Source organism: Salmo salar, chromosome 02 (genome assembly GCF_965601325.2).
Source record: "Salmo salar chromosome 02, fSalSal1, whole genome shotgun sequence".
Classification (NCBI taxonomy): Eukaryota; Metazoa; Chordata; class Actinopteri; order Salmoniformes; family Salmonidae; genus Salmo; species Salmo salar.
Window position 1 is genome coordinate 13050818 of NC_138292.1, and position 26886 is coordinate 13077703.

General features: G+C 43.3%; 1 protein-coding gene across 1 annotated transcript in view; it reads left to right on the forward strand.

Annotated features, from left to right (window-relative positions):
* Positions 1-17764, forward strand: part of LOC106606032 (carboxypeptidase Q) — a 30921-nt gene extending 13157 nt beyond the window's left edge. Inside the window, 4 exon segments of the mRNA XM_082959911.1 lie at positions 10516-10627; positions 12697-12788; positions 14472-14673; positions 17225-17764. Of these exon segments, the coding sequence (XP_082816037.1) occupies positions 10516-10627; positions 12697-12788; positions 14472-14673; positions 17225-17385 (567 nt within the window). The 3' untranslated portion in view covers positions 17386-17764.
* The last annotated feature ends 9122 nt before the right edge of the window (positions 17765-26886 follow it).

A 26886-nucleotide genomic window follows, 5' to 3' on the forward strand; every position in this document is an offset into this window, starting at 1 on the left:
CTCCCTTTAAGAGTGTGCTCCTAATCTCAGCTCGTTACCTGTATAAAAGACACCTGGGAGCCAGAAATCTTTCTGATTGAGAGGGGGTCAAATACTTATTTCCCTCATTTAAAATGCAAGTCAATTTATAACATTTTTGACATGCGTTTTTCTGGATTTTTTGTTGTTGTTATTCCGTCTCTCCCTGTTCAAATAAACCTATCATTAAAATTATAGACTGATCATTTCTTTGTCAGTGGGCAAACGTACAAAATCAGCAGGGGATCAAATACTTTTTCCCTCACTGTACATTTCCATAGTGCGTCTTTAACCAAGCTGTGTTCAACTTTGAAATAGACTAAAGTTGTGGTTGCAGCAGCAGTCCTCAAGCACTGTAATGACTTGGCTTGCACGTTTGTTTTACACTTAACAATTAATAGAACCTAATTTATGGCTCATCTGAGCTGATCAGGCCATTTTGTTGTGTTGAACAAGAGGTGGCCTGTCTGTCCAAATCATTTGAATCTTATAGCAGTAGTTAGGCTAATCTCCCTCACTGCTCGTACTACCTGAACCATGCACCATCTGGAGTACTGGATGTTGAACCATGGCAGAGACGTTATACTAGTGATTAAAACCCCTGCCTTATTCTCATTAGTGGTATTAAACTGGAAGTGAAGTGCTAGCGTGACCCCATAATGTATTTCACAGGCTCAACTCACACTCAGTTATCCCTTGTGAACCTATGGCTTGTTCTCATCAAAGCATCGAGAAATGTGTTACAAAACGTCTGATTTGACTTTATATTCAGGGTGGCTGTTTATGACCCGAGAATATCTTTGGCTATATATGCAAAAATGGTTGTACCAATCACAGATTTAATCTGTTTAAACTGTTATTTAATCCCATGATTCTGTACCGCTCTACTGTGACAGTGATGCATTTCTATACAGTGACTTCGGAAAGTATTCAGACCCCTTGACTTTTTCCACATTTTGTTAAGTTACAGCCTTATTCTATAATGGATTAAATAGTTTTTTTCCCCCCTCATCAATCTACACACCCCATAATGACAGGTCTCTCCAGAGATGTTCGATCGGGTTCAAGTCCGGGCACTGGCTGAGCCACTCAAGGACATTCAAAGACTTGTCCTTGAAGCCACTCCTGCGTTGTCTTGGCTGTTTGCTTAGGGTCGTTGTCCTGTTGGAAGGTGAACCTTTGGCTCAGTCTGAGGTCCTGAGAACTCTGGAGCAGGTTTTCATCAAGGATCTCTCTGTACTTTGCTCCGTTAATCTTTCCCTCGATCCTGACTAGTCTCCCAGTCCCTGTAGTTCTGTCCTTGAGCTCTTCTTGTCTATTGATGATCTGTATTATGTTTTGTGTGGACTTTTGCAACAGCTAATGGGGATCCTAATAAAAAAAATAAACCTGCCGCTGAAAAACATCCTCACAGCATGATGCTGCCACCACCATGCTTCACCGTCCAAAGCGTTCAATCTTGGTTTTATCAGACCAGATAATCTTGTTTCTCATGGTTTGAGAGTCCTTTTGAGCGCACTCTCATGGTTTGAGAGTCCGCTTGGAGTTTGCCTTTTGGCAAACTCCAAGCGGGCTGTCGTGCCTTTTACTGGAGTGGCTTCCGTCTGACCACTCTACCATAAAGGCCTGATTGGTGGAGTGTTGTAGAGATTGTTCCAGAAGGACAACCATCTCCCATCTCCACAGAGGAACTCTAGAGCTCTGTCAGAGTGACCATAGGGTTCTTGGTCACCTCCCTGACCAAGGCCCTTCTCCCCCTTTTGCTCAGTTTGGCCGGGCGGCCAGCCCTAGCAAGAGTCTTGGTGGTTCAAAACTTACTCCATTTAAGAATGATGGAGGCCACTGTGTTCTTGGGGACCATCAATGCTGCCGAAATGTTTTGGTCCCCTTCCCCAGATCTGTGCCTCGACACAATTCTGTCTCGAAGCTCAAGGGACAATTCCTTCAACCTCATAGCTTGGTTTTTGCTCTGACATGCATTGTCAACTGTGGAACCTTATATAGACAGGTGTGTGTTTTTTTTTTTTCTTCTCCAAATCATGTCCAATCAATTGAATTTACCACAGGTGGACTCCAAGTTGTAGAAACATATCAAGGATGATCAATGGGAACAGGATGCACACATTTCTAAAACCCTTTTTTTGCATTATTATGGGGTGTTGTGTGTAAATTAATGAAGACATTTTTTTATTTAATCTATTTTAGAATAAGGCTGTAGCGTATCGAAATGTGGAAAAAGTCAAGAGGTCTGAATACTTTCCGAATGCACTGTATCTATGAAGCGTAACATACCTAAAGTAGATTGTGTGAGAGGTCCTGTGAAGGGCCAGAACAATTTAACAAGGCGTGTGGGAATCCCATTATTTACACTGCTAACCCCAGCAGACACCTCTACTCTGACTGCAACTGCTGGTGGGCTCTGCCTGCCAAAAATACCCAGAGAAGCTGCAATTAAAATGTGATTCATATGTTACACCTTTGTGCATGAAAGTTTGTTTAGCTAAAGTTGAATCTCTCCCCCACTTTAAAGTGCTTGCAGCCAGGGAAGTCCACGCAACTTTTTTCCCAGGCTTTGAACTTTGCGGCTTAAACAATGACGCGGCTAATATATGGATTTTTCCCGCTTTCAATTTTTTTTTCTCCAAAATCACATTCTGTGACATGCTCAGTTTTTTGGCGGCATGAAGCTTTCATTAGACCAATGAAATTGCCGAACGGGTTAAGGTCAAACAACTTTTTTGTTTACTGTTTAGATTAAATCGAACGCTGGAAGACGTTGGAAACAGCAGCGTGAGGATTTGACTCCGTGCAAAAAGACAACTAAAGCTTACTGCAAATTTTTTATTTTTAGTTACAAGCCGTGTTTCATTAAAGCCTGTGTAAAGTTCATTTGTTTCAATGTACCGGTAGGCATTATACATTATTACACATTATAGACATGTGCAGCTTATTTATGTTCAAAATCATTTAAAAATGTTTTAATTCAGTGGGTGCGGCTTATATTCAGGTGCGCTTAATAGTCCGGAAATTACGGTACACTGGGAATCAAGTTGAGGACTTTAGTTTCTCTGACAAACACTGAAGATTTTCACTTTAGTTTGGCTACACAATATAGGCCTAAGGGACCACACACACAACGCACCGAATGATGATCTGCCATTCATCTACTGTTCGGCGCGGTGTGTTTTAGGGACCACCCGCTGCTGTCTGTCTGCCGTTCGGCGCGCTGTGTTTTAGGGACCACCCGCTGCTGTCTGTCTGCCGTTCGGCGCGCTGTGTTTTAGGGACCACCCGCTGCTGTCTGTCTGCCGTTCGGCGCGGTGTGTTTTAGGGACCACCAGCTGCTGTCTGTCTGCCGTTCGTTGCGGTGTGTTTTAGGGACCACCCGCTGCTGTCTGTCTGCCGTTCGGCGCGGTGTGTTTTAGGGACCACCCGCTGCTGTCTGTCTGCCGTTCGGCGCGGTGTGTTTTTAGGGACCACCTAAGAATCGGATTGCAAATTATGGCCAGCACTCTGTTCAAAGCTGCTAAGTACTCTGGGCTGGCAAATGTTACCGGTGTGTCCGAGCCTTACGATGATGCTCTTCTGCTACACATGTCATATAGGCTACTGTTGTCTTGCTTACTCCTATATGGTTCATAAGGCCAGATTCCCAGACTCATAGTATAGATTACATATCAAGTTACCTGACATCGGCAAATGAGTCTGCGATAAGTGGCCTGAAGAGTGACATGTTTAATTTTACTTTGCTTAGTTTCTCTGCTTGGTATCCTGAATATGTTTTCATCAAAATCATCTCTGCTCAAACAAACCTTAAAGAAAATCAGAGTTCCCACAGTGCTCAGGATCAAGTAACCTTTGTTGTCTGTTGCCACAGCAACTATACCTGAGTTTGTTCCTGAATAATACAGAATAAACAGAAGAAGAAACCGGTCACAGGATTCTTATTTTCTTAGATGTAGGAAACCAAGGCTAATTCCTGGACATTGGAAGATATGTTGCACACAAGGAGGTTATTTCCTCTGTAATTTATCAAAACCTCTTCTTTCTCCTCCCTCTTTTCTGGCACTAATTTATTTTCTCGTCTGAAAGGTAGAAATACTGATTGGGTGTTTCAATGGCAGTAGCAATAGCAGGAGTAGTAGCACTAGCAATAGCAGTATAGTAGTGGCAGTAGCAGCAGTATAGTAGTGGCAGTAGCAGCAGTATAGTAGTGGCAGTAGCAGCAGTATAGTAGTGGCAGTAGCAGCAGTATAGTAGTGGCAGTAGCAGCAGTATAGTAGTGGCAGTAGCAGCAGTATAGTAGTAGTAGCAGCAGTATAGTAGTGGCAGTAGTAGCAGCAGTATAGTAGTAGCAGCAGTATAGTAGTGGCAGTAGCAGCAGTATAGTAGTGTTGTTGTAGCTGTAGTAGCAGCAGTATAGTGGTAGTAGCAGCAGTGTAGTAGTAGTAGTAGCAGCAGTAGTGGTAGTAGCGGTAGTAGCAGCAGTAAAGTAGTAGCAGCAGTGTTGTAATTGTAGTCGCTGTAGTAATAGTAGTGGTAGTAGCAGCATTATAGTAGTGGTGGTAGTAGCAGCAGTATTGTAGCGGTAGTAGCAGCAGTGTTGTGTGGCTGGCTGTAGTGGCAGTAGCGGTAGTAGCAGCAGTATAGTAGTGGTAGTAGCAGCAGTATAGTAGCAGTAGTGGTAGTAGCAGCAGCATAGTAGCAGTATAGTAGTGGCAGTAGCAGCAGTATAGTAGCAGCAGCAGTGTAGCAGCAGTATAGTAGCAGTAGTGGTAGTAGCAGAAGTATAGTAGCAGTATAGTAGTGGTAGTAGCAGCAGTATAGTAGCAGTATAGTAGCAGTAGTGGTTGTAGCGGTAGTAGCAGCAGTAAAGTAGTAGCTGTAGTGGCTGTAGTAGTAGCAGCAGTGTTGTAATTGTAGTGGCTGTAGTAATAGTAGTGGTAGTAGCAGCATTATAGTAGTGGTGGTAGTAGCAGCAGTATTGTAGCGGTAGTAGCAGCAGTGTTGTTGTGGCTGTAGTCATAGTAGTGGCAGTAGCGGTAGTAGCAGCAGTATAGTAGTGGCAGTAGCAGCAGTATAGTAGCAGTAGTGGTAGTAGCAGAAGTATAGTAGTGGCAGTAGCAGTATAGTAGTGGTAGTAGCAGCAGTATAGTAGCAGTAGTGGTAGTAGCAGAAGTATAGTAGCAGTATAGTAGTGGTAGTAGTAGCAGTATAGTAGCAGTAGTGGTAGTAGCAGCAGTATAGTAGTGGTAGTAGCAGCAGTATAGTAGTGGTAGTAGCAGCAGTATAGTAGTGGTAGTAGCAGCAGTATAGTAGTGGTAGTAGCAGCAGTATAGTAGTGGCAGTAGCAGCAGTATAGTAGCAGCAGCAGTGTAGCAGCAGTATAGTAGCAGTAGTGGTAGTAGCAGAAGTATAGTAGCAGTATAGTAGTGGTAGTAGCAGCAGTATAGTAGCAGTATAGTAGCAGTAGTGGTTGTAGCGGTAGTAGCAGCAGTAAAGTAGTAGCTGTAGTGGCTGTAGTAGTAGCAGCAGTGTTGTAATTGTAGTGGCTGTAGTAATAGTAGTGGTAGTAGCAGCATTATAGTAGTGGTGGTAGTAGCAGCAGTATTGTAGCGGTAGTAGCAGCAGTGTTGTTGTGGCTGTAGTCATAGTAGTGGCAGTAGCGGTAGTAGCAGCAGTATAGTAGTGGTAGTAGTAGCAGTATAGTAGCAGTAGTGGTAGTAGCAGCAGCATAGTAGCAGTATAGTAGTGGCAGTAGCAGCAGTATAGTAGCAGCAGTATAGTAGCAGCAGCAGTATAGTAGTGGTGGTAGCAGCAGTATAGTAGCAGTAGTGGTAGTAGCAGAAGTATAGTAGCAGTAGTGGTAGTAGCAGCAGTATAGTAGTGGTAGTAGCAGCAGTATAGTAGCAGTATAGTAGCAGTAGTGGTAGTAGCAGCAGTATAGTAGTGGCAGTAGCAGCAGTATAGTAGTGGCAGTAGCAGCAGTATAGCAGCAGTATAGTAGTGGCAGTAGCAGCAGTATAGTAGCAGTAGTGGTAGTAGCAGAAGTATAGTAGTGGCAGTAGCAGTATAGTAGTGGTAGTAGCAGCAGTATAGTAGCAGTAGTGGTAGTAGCAGAAGTATAGTAGCAGTATAGTAGTGGTAGTAGTAGCAGTATAGTAGCAGTAGTGGTAGTAGCAGCAGTATAGTAGTGGTAGTAGCAGCAGTATAGTAGTGGTAGTAGCAGCAGTATAGTAGTGGTAGTAGCAGCAGTATAGTAGTGGTAGTAGCAGCAGTATAGTAGTGGCAGTAGCAGCAGTATAGTAGCAGCAGCAGTGTAGCAGCAGTATAGTAGCAGTAGTGGTAGTAGCAGAAGTATAGTAGCAGTATAGTAGTGGTAGTAGCAGCAGTATAGTAGCAGTATAGTAGCAGTAGTGGTTGTAGCGGTAGTAGCAGCAGTAAAGTAGTAGCTGTAGTGGCTGTAGTAGTAGCAGCAGTGTTGTAATTGTAGTGGCTGTAGTAATAGTAGTGGTAGTAGCAGCATTATAGTAGTGGTGGTAGTAGCAGCAGTATTGTAGCGGTAGTAGCAGCAGTGTTGTTGTGGCTGTAGTCATAGTAGTGGCAGTAGCGGTAGTAGCAGCAGTATAGTAGTGGTAGTAGTAGCAGTATAGTAGCAGTAGTGGTAGTAGCAGCAGCATAGTAGCAGTATAGTAGTGGCAGTAGCAGCAGTATAGTAGCAGCAGTATAGTAGCAGCAGCAGTATAGTAGTGGTGGTAGCAGCAGTATAGTAGCAGTAGTGGTAGTAGCAGAAGTATAGTAGCAGTAGTGGTAGTAGCAGCAGTATAGTAGTGGTAGTAGCAGCAGTATAGTAGCAGTATAGTAGCAGTAGTGGTAGTAGCAGCAGTATAGTAGTGGCAGTAGCAGCAGTATAGTAGTGGCAGTAGCAGCAGTATAGCAGCAGTATAGTAGTGGCAGTAGCAGCAGTATAGTAGCAGTAGTGGTAGTAGCAGAAGTATAGTAGTGGCAGTAGCAGTATAGTAGTGGTAGTAGCAGCAGTATAGTAGCAGTAGTGGTAGTAGCAGAAGTATAGTAGCAGTATAGTAGTGGTAGTAGTAGCAGTATAGTAGCAGTAGTGGTAGTAGCAGCAGTATAGTAGTGGTAGTAGCAGCAGTATAGTAGTGGTAGTAGCAGCAGTATAGCAGCAGTATAGTAGTGGCAGTAGCAGCAGTATAGCAGCAGTATAGTAGTGGCAGTAGCAGCAGTATAGTAGTGGCAGTAGCAGCAGTATAGTAGTGGCAGTAGCAGCAGTATAGTAGTGGCAGTAGCAGCAGTATAGTAGTGGCAGTAGCAGCAGTATAGTAGCAGTATAGTAGTGGTAGTAGCAGCAGTATAGTAGCAATAGTGGTAGTAGCAGCAGTATAGTAGTAGTTGTTGTAGCTGTAGTAGTAGTAGTAGTAGTAGCAGCAGTACAGTAGTGGTGGTAGTAGTATAGTAGTGGCAGCAGCAGGATGTGAGGGCAATAGTGTGTAGTTCATCATAACTCACAAATGGAGAAGACGATGGGTAGATATGATTTATCTGACTTATTGTAGATATATTTTAGACTGTTCACTGGGGAAATTCCTCAGCTTAGATTTCGAGGCTCTTCTCTTTTTGAATTTGTCAGAGTATGAAAACTATTTTCAAAGGAGAAAGTGTGTTCCATTTTGATTTAGCCTAAACTTTAAACCTTGGTGTGTGAAGGTCCTGATACATCAGCTTCCATGATTAGTCTGAAGGGTTTTCTGACGGCATGCGTCCGTTGGCATGGTAACCAAGCCAACTTTGAGGTATTGGTAAAAACGAATAAATGTACTTCAGGGAAAAGATATTAGGCCTATGCATTTGATTTCCTGCTCTAGTTTTGGGAGTTCATTTTTGGGAAAAACCAGCAGTGCAAAGTGGTAAAGGTTATTAATGTTGAAGAGGATCATATTTACTCATCATAATTGAGGGGTTTGGGACTCATTCTGCCAGTCCTAGTTTACTCGTCATCATCGAGGGGTTTGGGACTCATTCTGCCAGTCCTAGTTTACTCGTCATCATCGAGGGGTTTGGGACTCATTCTGCCAGTCCTAGTTTACTCGTCATCATCGAGGGGTTTGGGACTCATTCTGCCAGTCCTAGTTTACTCGTCATCATCGAGGGGTTTGGGACTCATTCTGCCAGTCCTAGTTTACTCGTCATCATCGAGGGGTTTGGGACTCATTCTGCCAGTCCTAGTTTACTCGTCATCATCGAGGGGTTTGGGACTCATTCTGCCAGTCCTAGTTTACTCGTCATCATCGAGGGGTTTGGGACTCATTCTGCCAGTCCTAGTTTACTCGTCATCATCGAGGGGTTTGGGACTCATTCTGCCAGTCCTAGTTTACTCGTCATCATCGAGGGGTTTGGGACTCATTCTGCCAGTCCTAGTTTACTCGTCATCATCGAGGGGTTTGGGACTCATTCTGCCAGTCCTAGTTTACTCGTCATCATCGAGGGGTTTGGGACTCATTCTGCCAGTCCTAGTTTACTCGTCATCATCGAGGGGTTTGGGACTCATTCTGCCAGTCCTAGTTTACTCGTCATCATCGAGGGGTTTGGGACTCATTCTGCCAGTCCTAGTTTACTCGTCATCATCGAGGGGTTTGGGACTCATTCTGCCAGTCCTAGTTTACTCGTCATCATCGAGGGGTTTGGGACTCATTCTGCCAGTCCTAGTTTACTCGTCATCATCGAGGGGTTTGGGACTCATTCTGCCAGTCCTAGTTTACTCGTCATCATCGAGGGGTTTGGGACTCATTCTGCCAGTCCTAGTTTACTCGTCATCATCGAGGGGTTTGGGACTCATTCTGCCAGTCCTAGTTTACTCGTCATCATCGAGGGGTTTGGGACTCATTCTGCCAGTCCTAGTTTACTCGTCATCATCGAGGGGTTTGGGACTCACACTCAGGCCTAGTTTCTTTTGATTGGTATTTAACTCATTCAACTATTTAGTGGCGTAACAATGGGAGCTGTTGAATCATGTCCTATTGGAGGTCATTCTGGTTATTTTTAGCCACGATCAGTGAGTCTACAGTATATTCCCACCAAAATCCATACCAATGACTCTGCATACTCCTGTGTTGTCTCTTGGACAAGAGACGGGTTGAAGACTTGAAGTCCTCTTCATGGAAGAAGGAGATATTTTTAACACATGGCACACACTGAGTGATGGGGGGTAGTTTGGTTTATTTTCAGCGTCTACACATAAAGCTCACCCCCATCGGCCCCCCTCCTCCCTCTCTGTATGGCACACTCCCATGTCTACCGACGACAGACTACATCTGGAAAAGTTTGTTCTCAAACTTATTTTTCTCTTCTGACCATTGTGAAGTGAATAATATTTTTGCAGACTTTTTTGTTTCTTTATATTTATGTTGTGAACACCTTTGACGTTCTCCTTAGACATTTGACTACATTTCGCTACACATTTCACCACACCCGCAATAACATCTGCTAAACATGTGTATGTGACCAATAACATTTGATTTGATATCCCATAAAGCTCTGGGGAAAAGGAGGGCACTAGATACCCTATTCCCTACAGTATCATTTGGGATGCACACTGAGTAGGATGCTGACTGTTGAACCCCTATGTAGCTACACTACATTGTAGTACCAGACAGCCACGGGTGAAATATTGCATTCTTTAGCTTGGAATGTCCAGTTCACCATTCTTCCTTTGAAACCTGTGGCCTATAATGACTGTACTGATCTCCAGTATGTAACGTATTACAGAGCCCAGGTCTGCTAGCCCTCATTCACGTGGTGCTACGGTGTTTTTTGTTTTAACACCTTTGGCATCCTCCTTTGACATTTTATCATTAGTAGGATCCTACTGGTTGTTGACCCCTCCGTAGCTATTGGCTACAGTACATTGTTGTCCAAGAGAACCGAGGGTGAAACCTGGACTTTCCGGTTCATCACTCTTGCTTTGAAACCAAACCTCTGTCTGACCTACACTATAATGAATGATTGTATTGATCATCCATGTAACTTAGTAGTGATCTCAGCTAGGGCTGGGAATTGCCAGGGACCTCACGATACGATATTATCACCATACTTAGGTACCAATACGATACGTGTTGCGGTTCTATATGTATTGCGATTCGATACTGTGATTTTATTGTGATTCGATGTTCCAGACATATTGCTCACCATACTGTATGTCTGCTGCTGAGGGACAAGAGAGAGCCATGAGAAAACAAGTTTTGATCAGTCATGAAAATAAAAGTGCTGAAAACAAATTGGCTCCCTATTTAAAAAGAAGATGGAGAACAAGCTATGAAGGAAAAATAGCTTTTGGTGCAGGTACCGCCAACTAGAGCAAAAATAATATTGTCGATACGATGTAGCATAAAAAATATGTCGGTAACTATCTAATTTTTTTTTTTTTTTTTTTTTTCTCTCATCACTAATCCTAGGTATGCTGTCTGTCCCCCCCCCCTTCAGGTGGTGCTGCTCAGTGGTCATCTGGACAGCTGGGATGTGGGCCAGGGGGCCATGGATGATGGTGGTGGAGCGCTCATCTCCTGGGAGGCCCTGTCTCTGCTTAAAGACCTGGGTAAGAACCTGGGAGGCCCTGTCTCTGTTTTAAAGACCTGGGTAAGAACCTGGGAGAACCCTGTCTCTGCTTAAAGACCTGGGTAAGAACCTGGGAGGCCCTGTCTCTGCTTAAAGACCTGGGTAAGAACCTGGGAGGCCCTGTCTCTGTTTAAAGACCTGGGTAAGAACCTGGGAGAACCCTGTCTCTGCTTAAAGACCTGGGTAAGAACCTGGGAGAACCCTGTCTCTGCTTAAAGACCTGGGTAAGAACCTGGGAGGCCCTGTCTCTGCTTAAAGACCTGGGTAAGAACCTGGGAGGCCCTGTCTCTGTTTAAAGACCTGGGTAAGAACCTGGGAGAACCCTGTCTCTGTTTAAAGACCTGGGTAAGAACCTGGGAGGCCTTGTCTCTGCTTAAAGACCTGGGTAAGAACCTGGGAGGCCCTGTCTCTGCTTAAAGACCTGGGTCAACACCAGAGCCTGGGAGACCCTGTCTGTGCTTAAAGACCTAGGTCAGAACCAGAACCTGGGATGCCCTGTCTCTGTCTAAAGATCTGGGTCAGAATCTTGGAGACCCTGTCTCTGCTTAAAGACCTAGGTCAGAACCAGAACTTGGGAGACCCTGTCTGTGCTTAAAGACCTAGGTCAGAACCAGAACCTGGGAGGCCCTGTCTCTGTCTAAAGATCTGGGTCAGAACCTGGGAGTCTCTGCTTAAAGACCTGGGTCAGAACCAGAACCTGGGAGATCCTACTGTTCTCAGCTCACACCCTCTTTGTCCCAAATGGCACCCTATCCCCTACTTATACTAACTACGTTTGACCAGGGCCCCTAGTCAAAAGCAGTCCACTATATAGGAAAGGGAGTGCCATTTAGGATCTAGACTATGTATCTGGAACATAATCCACTATCTCTGAAGCTCTTATTGACATTAGCCTCAAAAAAAGATTTGAGTTTTGTATCGAGTCTATTGGCATCTTTTGAAGCTGTTTTGTGATCAGGGGCCGTATGTATCAAGGGTCTCGGAGTAGGAGTGCTGATTTACGATCAATCAGTTTTGCCTTTTACATCACTATGAATAAGATAACATGGACAGGAGAGACCTGATCCTAGATCAGCACTCCTGGTGACGCGCACTTGAAAATGCATTTAAACTGCGGTCTGCTGACTCATCAAATATAGCAATTAGCATGGCTTACTTCATTCTTTTTCTGGTCATTGTTGACTTAATTACTTATTACTTTTTCCACATGAAGTGTAATTAGACATGTAAAGTAGACCACCGAGCTGTTTGTGCTCTCTGACTGAAAGCCTTAACGTTGACTTGAGAGAATATTTCCTTTTTCCACTAATGTTGCAATGGAAAGTATGTCATTCCCATTGAATATGTGAAGACATTTTAATGTCTGGACAATAATAACCAGTCGCTGCTTTATTGTTCATTCTTGCGGATGGATGGATGCATAGTAAAGTACTTGGCTGAAATATGCTCAACTTTGCCCACTATTAAAGTAGTGGACCTATCATCAATGAAACTTTTAGTCAAGATGAAGCCACGGAGCAATAATTGGTCCCTTGGGCTTTGTTCAGCTATGTCCCAAATGGCACCTTATTCCCTATATAGTCCAGTACTGTTCACCAGGGCCCAACAGTAGTGCACTACATAGAGAATAGGTTGCCATTTGGGCCTCAACCCCAGACATGCCACTGATGTCAGATGAGGGTGTAGGCTACAGAGTTATATTAGAGAACCTCTATAGGAAGCGAGTGGCCTGCTGTCCTTTGTAGCCCACATAAAGTAGTAGCCTCGGGGGGTGGTGGGGGTCACTTCTAGAATAACACACAGGCTGAAACCCGACTCAGATAAGTTGTCTCTGGAAGTCTTCTCTATGAATGGGGCTCATCATTGCAGTGAATGTAGGAAATATTGACTAGGGTCTGGTGAATAGGAATGTTCTGCTGAATATATGGAATATTAAACAGCCCAAGGGTTGGTGAGGAAAAGGGAATCCATTTGTTGTAAAGATCTTTTTATATTGCTGCTTTGTTGAAATGGTTGTGGCCCATGTATGAATTGTGATTGTGTGTCCAGGTCTGCGTCCCAGAAGAACCCTCCGGACAGTGCTGTGGTCTGCAGAGGAGCAGGGAGGGGTTGGAGCGCAACAGTACTTCCAGCTTCACAAGGTACCTTTCTACCATGGTGCATCTTGTTGGCTTTTTACTGCCGATTTAACTTGTCCACTCTCACCATTATCCTCCTATCATACAGTACATCGTATAGCCCTCAATCTCAACTCTGGACCTGAAAGCCAGTTCCACTGCTTTGTTTCATTTTTCGCCTCTAATCAGGGACTGATTTAGACCTGCAAATGAGCAGGCTGTGGATCTCGTAGGGTCGGAGTTGACTAGAAATGTCCTATAAGCTCCTTTTTTGGCTAGATTTAAGACTCTGTTCTCTCAGCTTTAGATTCTTACACACACACAGGGGTCCACTGGGTAGAGGGGTAGAGGATGTCATACAAACCATTGAAACAGCACAACTATTATGTGGTCGTTCTTACATTTTCAATCGTTGGTTCCAGTCTCCTTCAGATTGTGTGCGTACCAGTAATAGCATTTTATTATCAATAGCTGATGGCTTTTCATCTACATCAGCTTGTTCTTTGCCAGTCAACATGTGGTAGAAACTGGCTTCATTCGGAGCGGTACACAGAAATGTAAACTGTTGTCAGATCTACTGAAGGAGAGCCACTGGGATGTAGGGCACTGCACAGATTGTTTAAGTCAGAATGGAGCCGAGACCACACTGTAACTGAATAGCAGCATTCTGGGAGCGTGGTGGTTTCTGTGCCTTCTAATGTGAACGCAGTCAGAATGGCCAGAGGTTAGAGGGGAGCAGAGGGTTCACATCCTGACTCTGACCAGAGGCCCACCTTCTCCCTGGCCTGCACTACATCAGTGGTATTCAATCTTTTTCAGCAGGGACCCCATTTTTTTTCCACCAGAATTTCTGGGGACCCCTTTTTTTCGCTCTAATTTCTCGTGACCCCACCCCAAAAATTATGACAAAATAAAAAAAATTGGTACATTTCGATTCTTACATCAACAAATAACCTTCAATTCATTACACTTTCATCTCTTATCAAATTGAAAAGAAACCAATAAATACATTTACTCAATAAAATGTTATTTATCTAATTGTCTTTCTGAAAACTGTTTGTATATTGTCCCCTACAATAATCTGTTCTTTAAATGTTTGTTTCCGCTCCCCCGACTTTGAATACCACTGTCTTAGATCCAGTCCAGCTGGCCCTGTATTCAGACTTTTGCAGCAAACGTTCCCGGTCATGTTTATCAAAGAGGATTGCATTGACTGCATTGACTATCATGGAGTTGATGTTTCTATTCCACTTTGTGGGACATTCTATGCGCTCTCCCTTGCAGAAGCGTATTTGTCCGCTAGTGTCTGAATGGGGGGTGATGGTCTTTTCCCCCTCCTCTCACATCCTGGTAAAGCTTTTTAGCTCAAACGCTGGCCAAATAAATCAACAGCCAGAAGAGATGAATGTACAAATGTATTTCTCTGTGTGTTGGGTGTGTGGTGTGCGTTTTGGCACAAAATGGTTGTCATGCATCACCCCAGAGTGCTACACATTTGTGGTTGATGAGGGGAGTTTCCCACCTTACTATATATTTGTATTAATTATGGATCCCCATTAGTTCCTACCAAGGCAGCAGCTATTCTTCCTGGGGTCCAGCAAAATTATAAAAGTTATACAATATAAAGCGCTTTCAGCACTAGAAAAGCACTATATAAATCCAATCGATGATTATTTACGATTGTATACCTGTTCTGCTGTCCCCCAGGTGAACATCTCTAACTTTAACCTAGTGATGGAGTCTGACCTGGGTACCTTCAGCCCCTTGGGGCTGCAGTTCACAGGCTCAGCCCAGGCCCGGGCTGTCATGGCTGAGGTGATGAAGCTACTGAAGCCCATCAACACCACCACCCTGGAGGAACACGGAGAGGGAATTGATATAGAGATGTGGATGGATGCCGGCGTGCCAGGTGTGTAGACTCTTCTGTTGTCTGTCTGAGTCAGTAGGAGCCAGGTGTGTAGACTCTTCTGTTGTCTGTCTGAGTCAGTAGGAGCCAGGTGTGTAGACTCTTCTGTTGTCTGTCTGAGTCAGTAGGAGCCAGGTGTGTAGACTACCTTTTTTATTTGTGTCTGTCTGGGAGATAAGCTGAGGAGGCTTCCTCGTAGTCTACTTGACTCTTGTTCCACCTGTGTCTCTGTGACCTTTGTCAAATTAACAAGCCATGTTCCCCTTCTGCAGAAGTGTTTCTGACCTTTTTAAAGAGGAAGTATCACATTATTTCTAGACCAATTGAACATTCAGTTCCACATTGTCTCTGTGGTCATTTTTGTGGAATTGATCAGTTTCTCAAATAACGTTTATATAGAAGTGAAATATGCCCTGTACTCCGATTTAAAAATAACTAGCGTTGCTACAGTATGTAGGCAACCAAATCATTTGGTATGACAGGGAAGAGGAAGTGTATTATGAAACACATCCCCACTACCGTATTTGGGGAGGGAGGGAGGGAGGGAGGGAGGGAGGGAGGGAGGGAGGGAGGGAGGGAGGGAGGGAGAATCAAAAATGTGTTAACTCTAACACAGTTGTTTTGTGATCCCTTAAAGCTGATGTGGAGATAAACAATGAAGCTCATTAGGAACCGGGAGAGGATGTTTTAGAATTCATAACGTGTCTCAGAGTAGGCTAGATGTGCTGATCTAGGATCAGGTCCCTCACCGTCCCATCCATATAATTGTATTCATTATGAGCGAAACAGGCCCAGACCTCTACAGTAATCTAATGTTGATCAGTCCAGCTAATAGACGAGTCTTTGACTGTCCTCAGCCTTACCCAGACACAGTGTAACCACACCTGTATAAAGACTTGTTCTAACAGATCAGCCTTCTACTGTAAAGGAACTGTTTCAGCAATGACATCACCTTATCTCAGTGGAAAAGTAACTATTCTGGGTGGATGAATGGTGTAACCAAGAGAGGGGCTGTTCACTGTGAGGGTTCATCAAGCCACAATGTTAAACAAATGAATCACCAGACCAGCTGTCCAAACACCTCACTCTCATTTCACAAAATGGCAAAAAGTCCCAAATGGCCCCCTATTCCCCATATAGTGCACTACTTTTGAACAGGACCCGTATGTCTCTGGTCAAAAGTAGTACACTATGTAGGGAATAGGGTGTCATTTGGGATTGACACTAAATGTAATGCAGCTCCATCCAATGACCTTTCACTACACACATTCCTTCATTTTTCCAGAGTGAAAATGTTGTTGCTTTTTCTCTCTGTTACAGTGGATTTGGGAACATGGTTGAGACTACAGTTGCTTCCCACATCAGTACCACCAGAGCCAGTCTCCTAGCATTGTCTCCCTATTTCACTTCTGGATTGTCCTTACAAATCAACATAAAGGGGAAAGGACATAACAGGATCTCTGTCAGGAAGAATACAAGACAGAAGGCTAGATGTTTAACAGTCTCTCTATCAGGTAGAATACAAGACAGAAGGCTAGATGTTTAACAGTCTCTCTATCAGGTAGAATACAAGACAGAAGGCTAGATGTTTAACAGTCTCTCTATCAGGTAGAATACAAGACAGAAGGCTAGATGTTTAACAGTCTCTCTATCAGGTAGAATACAAGACAGAAGGCTAGATGTTTAACAGTCTCTCTATCAGGTAGAATACAAGACAGAAGGCTAGATGTTTAACAGGACATAAGTCTCTGTCTATCAGGTAGAATACAAGACAGAAAGCTAGATGTTTAACAGGACATAAGTCTCTGTTAGGAAGAATACAAGACAGAAAGCTAGATGTTTAACAGTCTCTCTATCAGGTAGAATACAAGACAGAATGCTAGATGTTTAACAGGACATAAGTCTCTGTTAGGAAGAATACAAGACAGAAAGCTAGATGTTTAACAGTCTCTCTATCAGGTAGAATACAAGACAGAAAGCTAGATGTTTAACAGCTCTCTCGGTGATCGCAGGCTGAGACAGCTACAGAGACAGACAGAGCTAGATGTTTAACAGGACATAAGTCTCTCTCTATCAGGAAGAATACAAGACAGAAAGCTAGATGTTTAACAGAACATTAGATTTCTTCCTAGCAGTACCTTGGGAATGTTAGTGTCAGGAAGGGCTGCTGCATCGTGCTGTTTCCAAATGGAAACTGTACAGGGACCGGATTGCCAAGCTAAACGCTAACTGCTACCAGATGCACTTCTACTGCTCTGGTTCCCCCTGCTCATACTTACATTCACTTGCAAAAGAAATGGGAAAGCATAACATAATGGGTTTGTAATGAACTCTGGGTTTAGCTTTGTCAACAGTGATCATGGTGAGAATGTGATTTGATTAGAATCTCATTGTCTCTTTAGAAGTTAGAATACAGTAGTATGCACTGCACATTTAATCAGTCATAATGGTACGTTCAAGGACTCAGAGACACACAAACCAACCAACCAACCAACCAACGTTAATACATTGATGTAAGTGACTCCTTACCGGTTTCGTTCTGTCTGTCCTCCAGGAGCCAGCCTGCACGTTGCAGACAGTAGATACTTCTGGTTCCACCACACCAACGGGGACACCATGTCTGTTCAGAGCCCCATAGAAATGAACCTGTGTTCGGCCCTGTGGGCGGTGGTGGCCTACGTAGTGGCTGACCTGGAGGAGATGCTGCCCAGGTAGTCCACTAGGACTGTCCTGCATCCCAAACGGCACCCTATCCCCTGTATAGTTTTGGGAGAAGAATGCACTATAGGGAATATGGTGCCATTAAAAATGCTTAACTGAGCATTTCTTTTTGAGTGATTGTATGTTTTTATGTTGTTTGTCCTCCAGAAGGGCTTCCTGCAGTAACCTCTCTGTGAAATTATACCCCAGTCTGGTTAAGTGGCTAAAGAAGAATTGTGTGTATAAACCACACAATGTACAAAATGGAATTAAGTGTTTGGCATATTTGCAGTCTATATTTGTTTTTAATAATGAACGCATATGTACTGCATGTTTCATGTTGACTGTCATATCTAATCTGCCAATAAAGCTGTGCATTTCTTAGACCATGGTACATGTGTATTTTGACTGCCTCATTCATAGATGGAAGAGACTAAGGGGGACTTTTCTGGCAAACAGCCCAATTAGACCAAATCTAAAACTTGACCTTTAACCTAACCTTGACCAACATTCAACATTCGTGTGCTGGTCAGGCTCTTAGTTTTTTCCGTGCTTGGGAAGTTTAGACACAGGAAGTGATGGGGGGGGGGGGGGTCTGGTGCCAGACTGGCCTGGTGACAGACAGGATAAACCTGGTTTACAAGGTGATATCTTTATGACTTCCCTCTTCTCACCAGACTGGGCTATTCTATACTGAACAAAAATATAAACATGTAAAGTCTTGGTCCCATGTTTCATGAGCTGAAATGAAAGATCCCTGAATTGTACCATACACACAAAAAGCTTATCTCATATTTGTGCACAAATTTGTTTACAACCCTTTTAGTGAACATTTCTCCTTTGCCAAGAAAATCTATCCACCTGACAGGTATGGCATATCAAGAAGCTGATTAAACCGCATGATCATTACACAGGTGCACCTTGTGCTGGGGACAATAAAAGGCCACTCTAAAATGTGCTGTTTTGTCACATAACACAATGTCACAGATGTCTCAAGTTTTGAGGGAGCATGCAATTGGCATGCTGACTGCAGGAATGTCGACCAGAGCTGTTGCCAGAGAATGTCATCTTTATTTCTCTACCATAAGCTGCCTCTGTTGTCGTCTTAGAGATTTTGGCAGAATGTCCAACCAGCCTCACAACCGCAGACCACATGTAACCACGCCAACCCAGGAGCCTCCACACCCGGCTTCTTCACCTGCGGGATCGTCTGAGACCAGCCACCCGGACAGCTGATGAAACTGTGTTTGCACAACCGAATAATTTCTGCACAAACTGTCAGAAACCGTCTCAGGGAAGCTCATCTGCGTGCTCGTTCCCTCCCACGGTCTTGACCTGACTGCAGTTCGGAGTCGTTTTTATTTATTTTTATTTCACCTTTAATTAACCAGGTAGGCTAGTTGAGAACAAGTTCTCATTTGCAACTGCGACCTGCCCAAGATAAAGCAAAGTAGTTTGACACATACAATAATACAGTGGAAAATCTATATACAGCATGTGCAAATGTGGTAGGATAAGAGAGGTAAGGCAATAAATAGTAACTGACTTCGGTGGGCAAATGCTCACCTTTGATGGCCACTGGCACGCTGGAGAAGTGTGCTCTTCACAGATGAATCCCGGTTTCAACTGTACCGGGAAGATGGTGTATATGGTGTTGTGTGAGCGAGCGGTTTGTGAACAGAGTGCCCCGTTGTGTATGTGGGGTTATGGTATGGGCAGGCATAAGCTATGGACAACGAACTTAAATGCATTTTATCGATGGCAATTTGAATGCACACAGATCCTGTGATGAGATCCTGAGGCCCATTGTCGTATAATTCATCCTCCGCCATCACGTTTCAGCATGATAATGCACCGCCCCATGTTGCAAGGATCTGTACACAATTCCTGGAAGCAGAAAATGTCCTAGTTCTTCCATGGCCTACATACTCACCAGACATGTCACCCATTGAGCATATTTGGGATTCTCTGGATCGACATGTATGACAGACAGCGTGTTCCAATATCCACCAACTCCACACAGACATTGAAGAGGAGTGGGACAACATTCCACAGGCCACAATCAACAGCCTGATCAACTCTATGCAAAGGAGATGTCGCGCTGCATGAGGCAAATGGTGGTCAAACCAGATGCTGGCTGGTTTTCTGATCCACTTTAAAAAAAAAAGTATCTGACCAACAACTGCATATCTGTATTCCCAGTCATGTGAAATCCATAGATTAGGGCCTAATTCATTTATTTACCAGACCAGACTATTATAGATGTCTCTCCTCTCACCAGACCAGACTATTATAGATGTCTCTCCTCTCACCAGACCAGACTATTATAGATGTCTCTCCTCTCACCAGACCAGACTATTATAGATGTCTCTCCTCTCACCAGACCAGACTATTATAGATGTCTCTTCTCTCACCAGACCAGACTATTATAGATGTCTCTCCTCTCACCAGACCAGACTATTATAGATGTCAGGGGGCAATTCATTCCTTTTAGTCCATCAATCCATGTAGGAGATGGAGACAGATGTATTTATTTAGTTCTGTTTGTATACGGTGTGTGTTAACATTTTTACTTTGGTCAGTGTCCCCAGCTGGGCCAAGCCTGGTTAGCATTGGTACCAGACTTCTCTCTCTCCTCTTTTTCTCTTCAAGTCACATAACCGCCAGGCATCAAATAGGACTTTTTAATGAGTATGGGGAATGTTTGAGGCGTCGTGCTGGGAGAGCCCTACAGTGTGCTCCTAACGTTGAGCCCGCTGATGGATCTGTTCTAGATAGGAGAGGATAGCCAGCTGTGATGGGACTCCCATTCCTCAATGGTACACCACTTCCTGCTACAGACACAGCAAATGACTTTACAAGATCACCATCTTATAGTGAAGACTATGACCCAGGGGAAATGATATGGCTTCAGTTTGATGTCTTAATACTACGGAGGTCACTCAACATGTCTCTGTCAGTATTTTATTGGTCCACACAGGGTAGCAGAATGGTCAGTATTACTCTCTTTATAGATACCTTGTACATTGCATTTGATGTCACTGGTGAGCTAAGTGAAACAACAAATTGTGCTTTTTAATTTCTATCAAAATAGGTCTTATTTCTATGACAACTTCAAAACACTCATCAGTGGAATTTTCTCTAGCCATTACACATGCAATATATCAAGACGTCGTTGTTGTCTGGTGGCGTCTTGCTGTCTCTCTCCACTATAATGTTCCTCTCATGTGGAGAACATCCTGTGGTATCAGCCTAGTAGACCAGTGTTTGTTCCCTTCAGAGAGTAACACAACCTCCCATACAGCTCCTCCTCTCTTCCTCTCCTCCTCTCTTCCTCTCCTCCTCTCCTCCTCTCTTCCTCTCTTCTTCTCTTCCTCTCTTCCTCTCTTCCTCTCCTCCTCTCCTCCTCTCCTCCTCTCTTCCTCTCCTCCTCTCTTCCTCTCTTCCTCTCCTCCTCTCTTCCTCTCTTACTCTCCTCCCTTCCTCTCCTCCTCTCTTCCTCTCCTCCTCTCTTCCGGTTATTACTACATCTTGGCAGCTCCAGACCAGACCAGGACCCCATGAAAGCACTAGCATTTATCGGTCTTATTCTACAAAGGAAACCAAAGACTTGGAAGAACTAATCTCCATGTTGACTGAACATCAGCCAGACATTTCAGAACCGTTCCTCTGTATATGATGTAGATCTATAGAGACGACTGTTTATGGTCAGTGTGAGTAATACAGCTACTGCTAATTCAGTTGCAAACATTTTTACCAAACAGAGTGTGTGTCCAAAATAGCACCCCATTCCCTATGTAGTTTACTATATAGGGAATAGGGTGCCATTTGGGATGCAACAGAGATTGCGACAAAGACGTAAACCAGGGGTGTCAAACATGCATTGGGTAAAAATAAAAACGAACTCAATATACTTTAAAATGACTAAAACCAAATGGAATGTGTATACATGATAATGGAGCTACATTCATACTGTCCAGCTCACTGATAATCACTACATTCATATACAGTATCTTGACTGTGTCCAGCTCACTGATAATCACTACATTCATATACAGTATCTTGACTGTGTCCAGCTCACTGATAATCACTACATTCATATACAGTATCTTGACTGTGTCCAGCTCACTAATAATCACTACATTCATACAGTATCTTGACTGTGTTCAGCTCACTGATAATCACTACATTCATACAGTATCTTGACTGTGTCCAGCTCACTGATAATCACTACATTCATACAGTATCTTGACTGTGTCCAGCTCACTGATAATCACTACATTCATACAGTATCTTGACTGTGTCCAGCTCACTGATAATCACTACATTCATATACAGCATCTTGACTGTGTTCAGCTCACTGATAATCACTACATTCATACAGTATCTTGACTGTGTCCAGCTCACTAATAATCACTACATTCATACAGTATCTTGACTGTGTCCAGCTCACTGATAATCAGTACATTCATATACAGCATCTTGACTGTGTCCAGCTCACTAATAATCACTACATTCATATACAGTATCTTGACTGTGTCCAGCTCACTAATAATCACTACATTCATACAGTATCTTGACTGTGTCCAGCTCACTGATAATCACTACATTCATATACACTATCTTGACTGTGTCCAGCTCACTAATAATCACTACATTCATACAGTATCTTGACCGTGTCCAGCTCACTGATAATCAGTACATTCATATACAGCATCTTGACTGTGTCCAGCTCACTAATAATCACTACATTCATACAGTATCTTGACTGTGTCCAGCTCACTGATAATCATCCAAATGGAAGCTAGACAGTCGGGGAGCATCGGAAATTTAAAAAAAAAAACGTTTTTGTGCAAATTTTGACAATGAGGAAGTATAACACATGTTCAGTGCGGCCCTCCAGACCTCGTTGAAGACCGAATGCGGCCCCCGGGGCAAAATGAGTTTGACACCCCTGCCGTAAACACTGAGCATGCTTCAGGCATGGAAGCTTATCTCCCTAACTAGTCAGGGGAAAGGTATTTGGAGTCGACCTAGCGAGAGGAGAGCAGCTGGAAGCTTTTACTCCAGTTAGAGCATGTCAGCACCACCAGTGATGTCAGGATTTGTCAGTCAACCAGAGGGAGTGATTTTGAAAACAGAGGCGACCCACTTACACACTGACTCACAGACAGGTTGATTCCTAAATTGCATCCTATTCCCTATATAGTACAGTAGTGCACTATATAGGGAATAAGGTGCAATTTGGTACACAGACACACTGTGTACTTCTGGGTAATACAACATTGCATTTCCATGTTGTGTAATAGGGAAGCTAGGAGGTGAAGAAGCCTCCTGACGTATTAGTTAGTAGAGGGCTAGGTCTCCTGTTATACCCTAAGGCTTTCAGATCATCCTGTTGATTAATCACAGCAATAAAGCCATGTGGGGGAAAGCCCCTGATCTAGTGGGTTCTTTCCCAAGTATTGGAGGGGGATTTGTTAGAATCTTATGAGAACATTAGTTATCATATTTAATTGATCTGTCCTGTCCAGAAACAAAACAATGTACAATAAAATGTATTGTTGTCCAACTGTACGTAGCCTCTAGTCAAGTACATACTAGTGCTTAGCTTTCATTATTCTCATCCAGGGTCTCTATTTAACCTTCAGCCTTTAGATATTGATACCTTACCCTTTGCACACCAGATTATGTGCCTCGGAGAGATACATAGGATAGAAGCCACCTGAATAGAAAGCACCTGAATAGAGCTACATAGGATAGAACCCACCTGAATAGAGCTACGCAAGACAGAAGGCACCTGAATAGAGCTACGTAGGACAGAAGGTACCTGGTGAGAGCTACATAGGACAGAAGGCATCTGAATAGAGCTATGTAGGATAGAAGCCACCTGAATAGAGCTACGTAGGATAGAAGCCACCTGAAGAGAATCAACAAGTAGTGAAAGCAGCCTCAGGGCTCTGCAGAATATGAGGAAAACAGCATACCAAATGTACATGTTAGTAGATGCTCTTATCCATAGCAACTTACAGTAGTGAGTGCATACTTTTTCATACTGGTCCCCCGTGGGAATCGAACCCACAACCCTGACATTGCAAGCACCATGCTCTACCAACTGAGCCACAGGGGACCCTATTCCCAATTTAAAGAACCTGTTAAATCTTACCCTCCATTAACTGGTAGAACAGAATATGTAGAGGACTGGTTAAATCTCACCCTCCATTAACTGGTAGAACAGAATATGTAGAGGACTGGTTAAATCTCACCCTCCATTAACTGGTAGAACAGAATATGTAGGGGACTGGTTAAATCTCACCCTCCATTAACTGGTAGAACAGAATATGTAGAGGACTGGTTAAATCTCACCCTCCATTAACTGGTAGAACAGAATATGTAGGGGACTGGTTAAATCTCACCCTCCATTAACTGGTAGAACAGAATATGTAGGGGACTGGTTAAATCTCACCCTCCATTAACTGGTAGAACAGAATATGTAGGGGACTGGTTAAATCTCACCCTCCATTAACTGGTAGAACAGAATATGTAGAGGACTGGTTAAATCTCACCCTCCATTAACTGGTAGAACAGAATATGTAGGGGACTGGTTAAATCTCACCCTCCATTAACTGGTAGAACAGAATATGTAGGGGACTGGTTAAATCTCACCCTCCATTAACTGGTAGAACAGAATATGTAGAGGACTGGTTAAATCTCACCCTCCATTAACTGGTAGAACAGAATATGTAGAGGACTGGTTAAATCTCACCCTCCATTAACTGGTAGAACAGAATATGTAGGGGACTGGTTAAATCTCACCCTCCATTAACTGGTAGAACAGAATATGTAGAGGACTGGTTAAATCTCACCCTCCATTAACTGGTAGAACAGAATATGTAGAGGACTGGTTAAATCTCACCCTCCATTAACTGGTAGAACAGAATATGTAGGGGACTGGTTGAACTAAGAGCCTAAATGCATTGTTATGTAGATGGGTAGTCCTCTACTGGATGGAATGGAGACCAGATTGCGGAATGAGTGGAATTGTCTAGACAGGATTATCATTGGGCAGACAGACAGTGAAACACCTCCGGTATGTTTAGGTCAGTGTCAGTGGAGATGTTAAGGATGGCAGTTAGACGGGTCATGTTTCCGCCTGCACCTCTCCCGAGCCCGTCGGGGAGTTGCAGTAAAGAGACAAGATTGAAATTAGGGGGGAAAAAAGTAATAATAATGATGTCATAAAAGCATTGTAAATGTAGAACCAGTCAGATTTTGTGAAATAGTTGGTCCCACATGAGTGAACTTACTGCACAACAATACAAGTATTGGAACAGGCAGCAAACAGTCAGTTTGAAGGTTGAACCTCACACAAAAACTACTACAGAAGTCATCTGACAGATTATCTTTCCTCCCCCAGAGTGTTATGACTTGGGGGTTTTACAATAACACTTTACAAAGGAGACGCTGGCCTGCAGATAATGCCTCTAAAGCGTTGCTGTTTTGACATGGTAGGAAGAGAGGAAAGGAAAACAAAAGAGGAAAGCACAAAGCAGTCGGACTGCAGAAATGAAGTGACTGATGGTGGTAAAGATCCTAAAGCTGCATCTAATTCCCCTGAGCACCGCCAGATATCAGAGAACGGACCCAGACTCCAGGCCCACAGACCGACTCAGTGAAGACCAGAAAAAATAACCATCAAGAGCAGGAAATTAAATGAGGAATGGCTGTGAATGGATGTAAAATTTACTTGTGAAAAGGTTCTAGTTCTGTCCTCTTAATCACTACATTAGTCAATGTCAGACCTTCACTGGAAACACACAGACACTCAGTGGAGAACTGGCACTTGGAGCCAGGGGTAAAGATTGTGTGACTCTGATGCCCTGTTGAGCCCTGGCATGCATAGCCATGTGGTTTCAGAAAGGTTGCATTTTCCACCCCACAAGGAGAGGGTGAGAAAACAAACAATCCATGAGGACTTTCCCTGTGCCCGTTGGAATGATGTCAGAGCTGGGATCCATTCCATTCCTGTCAGTTGAATTGGACATAGGACTTCTGCTTCCTTTGAGTGCAACTCCATGTCTAAATTGCCTGGAATTTAGATGCAATTGACCCCAATTCATGTATTTTTCTGTCACGAGGGTCATTAAGCAGGAGACGAACATGTTAAAAGGATAAAGGAAACTCAATATATAATTGAACATGAATACAATTCTTTATCCACTGTCTTTTCAAGGCTCTGAATAATGATGAAATGAGGGCAACGTCTTTTTTCCTTGTGTTTACATGAAACAAACCAAGAGTTAGGATAACATGTTGGGGCTTGTTGATATGTCTGCAATGTAAACAGACCAGACAGACATGTCTAACAGTCACTTCCTTTTAATTATAGCACCAGTTCAGTCTGTGTATATGTTACGTACATCCCTTGGAAGAAACTGTCTGAAAGGGTTTGCATAATTCATAGAAAGAAAAATGATCTCTATGCTGATGCAACCCTGAGCAAGACTGAAAGGATGATATTACTGTCTGTCTGGGCTCATTGTTTGTCTGATAATGTTTACTGATGTTATGTCGCTGACCTCTTAAATAGATGTTGCTCTAGTAGTGATGTTTAACTCGAGCTGTAGCAAATATCTCAGCCAACACCTTTAATACATAGAGATCATTTAACAGTAAAAGTCATTGTTCGTTCAAACGGCGGGGGGTTGCAATGTATATGTTATTTGTCATATATCAGATAATTGACACAGAATTTTTCAGAACAATATTGCCCTTTCAATTTGGGAAGTGGGTTATGCTATTTATCTTGATTGAGCTTCTGTGGTCATATTATCTGTGGTCACATTATCTGTGGTCACATTCTGGAATTCAATAGCATCATGTAAATGGTGGAGGTTCTGTGTGTTTCCAACAGAGAGACTGAGGTTGAGATGGAATGTTCATAATGGAATTTTCATTTATTTACCCAAGATTCTAGTTCCAGCATGTAGCCCACAAGTACCCTCACAAGCCACAATGATGTGGGAGCTAGATGCAGGCTGGCCTCATTACTGTGCTGTTGGCCCAGAAATAATATACAGTATGTTTAGCAAAAACACTGCTTCTTCACTTCTCTGGGAAAACAAACACCACAGCAGCACTGAGACAAAGTAAGAGCAGAAGTCCCCGGGCAAAGATAAGACTGCTTTATAAACGACTGGTGTTAGCTGCTGTCAACGGTAGAAACACAATGGATCTGTCCCAAATGGCACCCTATTCCCTTTTATAGTGCACTACTTTAGACCAGGGCCCTCGAGCTCTGGTCAAAAGTAGTGCACTATATAGGGAGTATGGTGCCATTTGGGACGCACATAATTTGTATATTACTCTATTTAAACTATATATATATATATATATATATATATATATATATATATATATATATATATATATATATATATATAAATATATCACCTTTATTTAACCAAGTAGGCCAGTTGAGAACAAGTTCTCATTTCCAACTGCGACCTGGCCAAG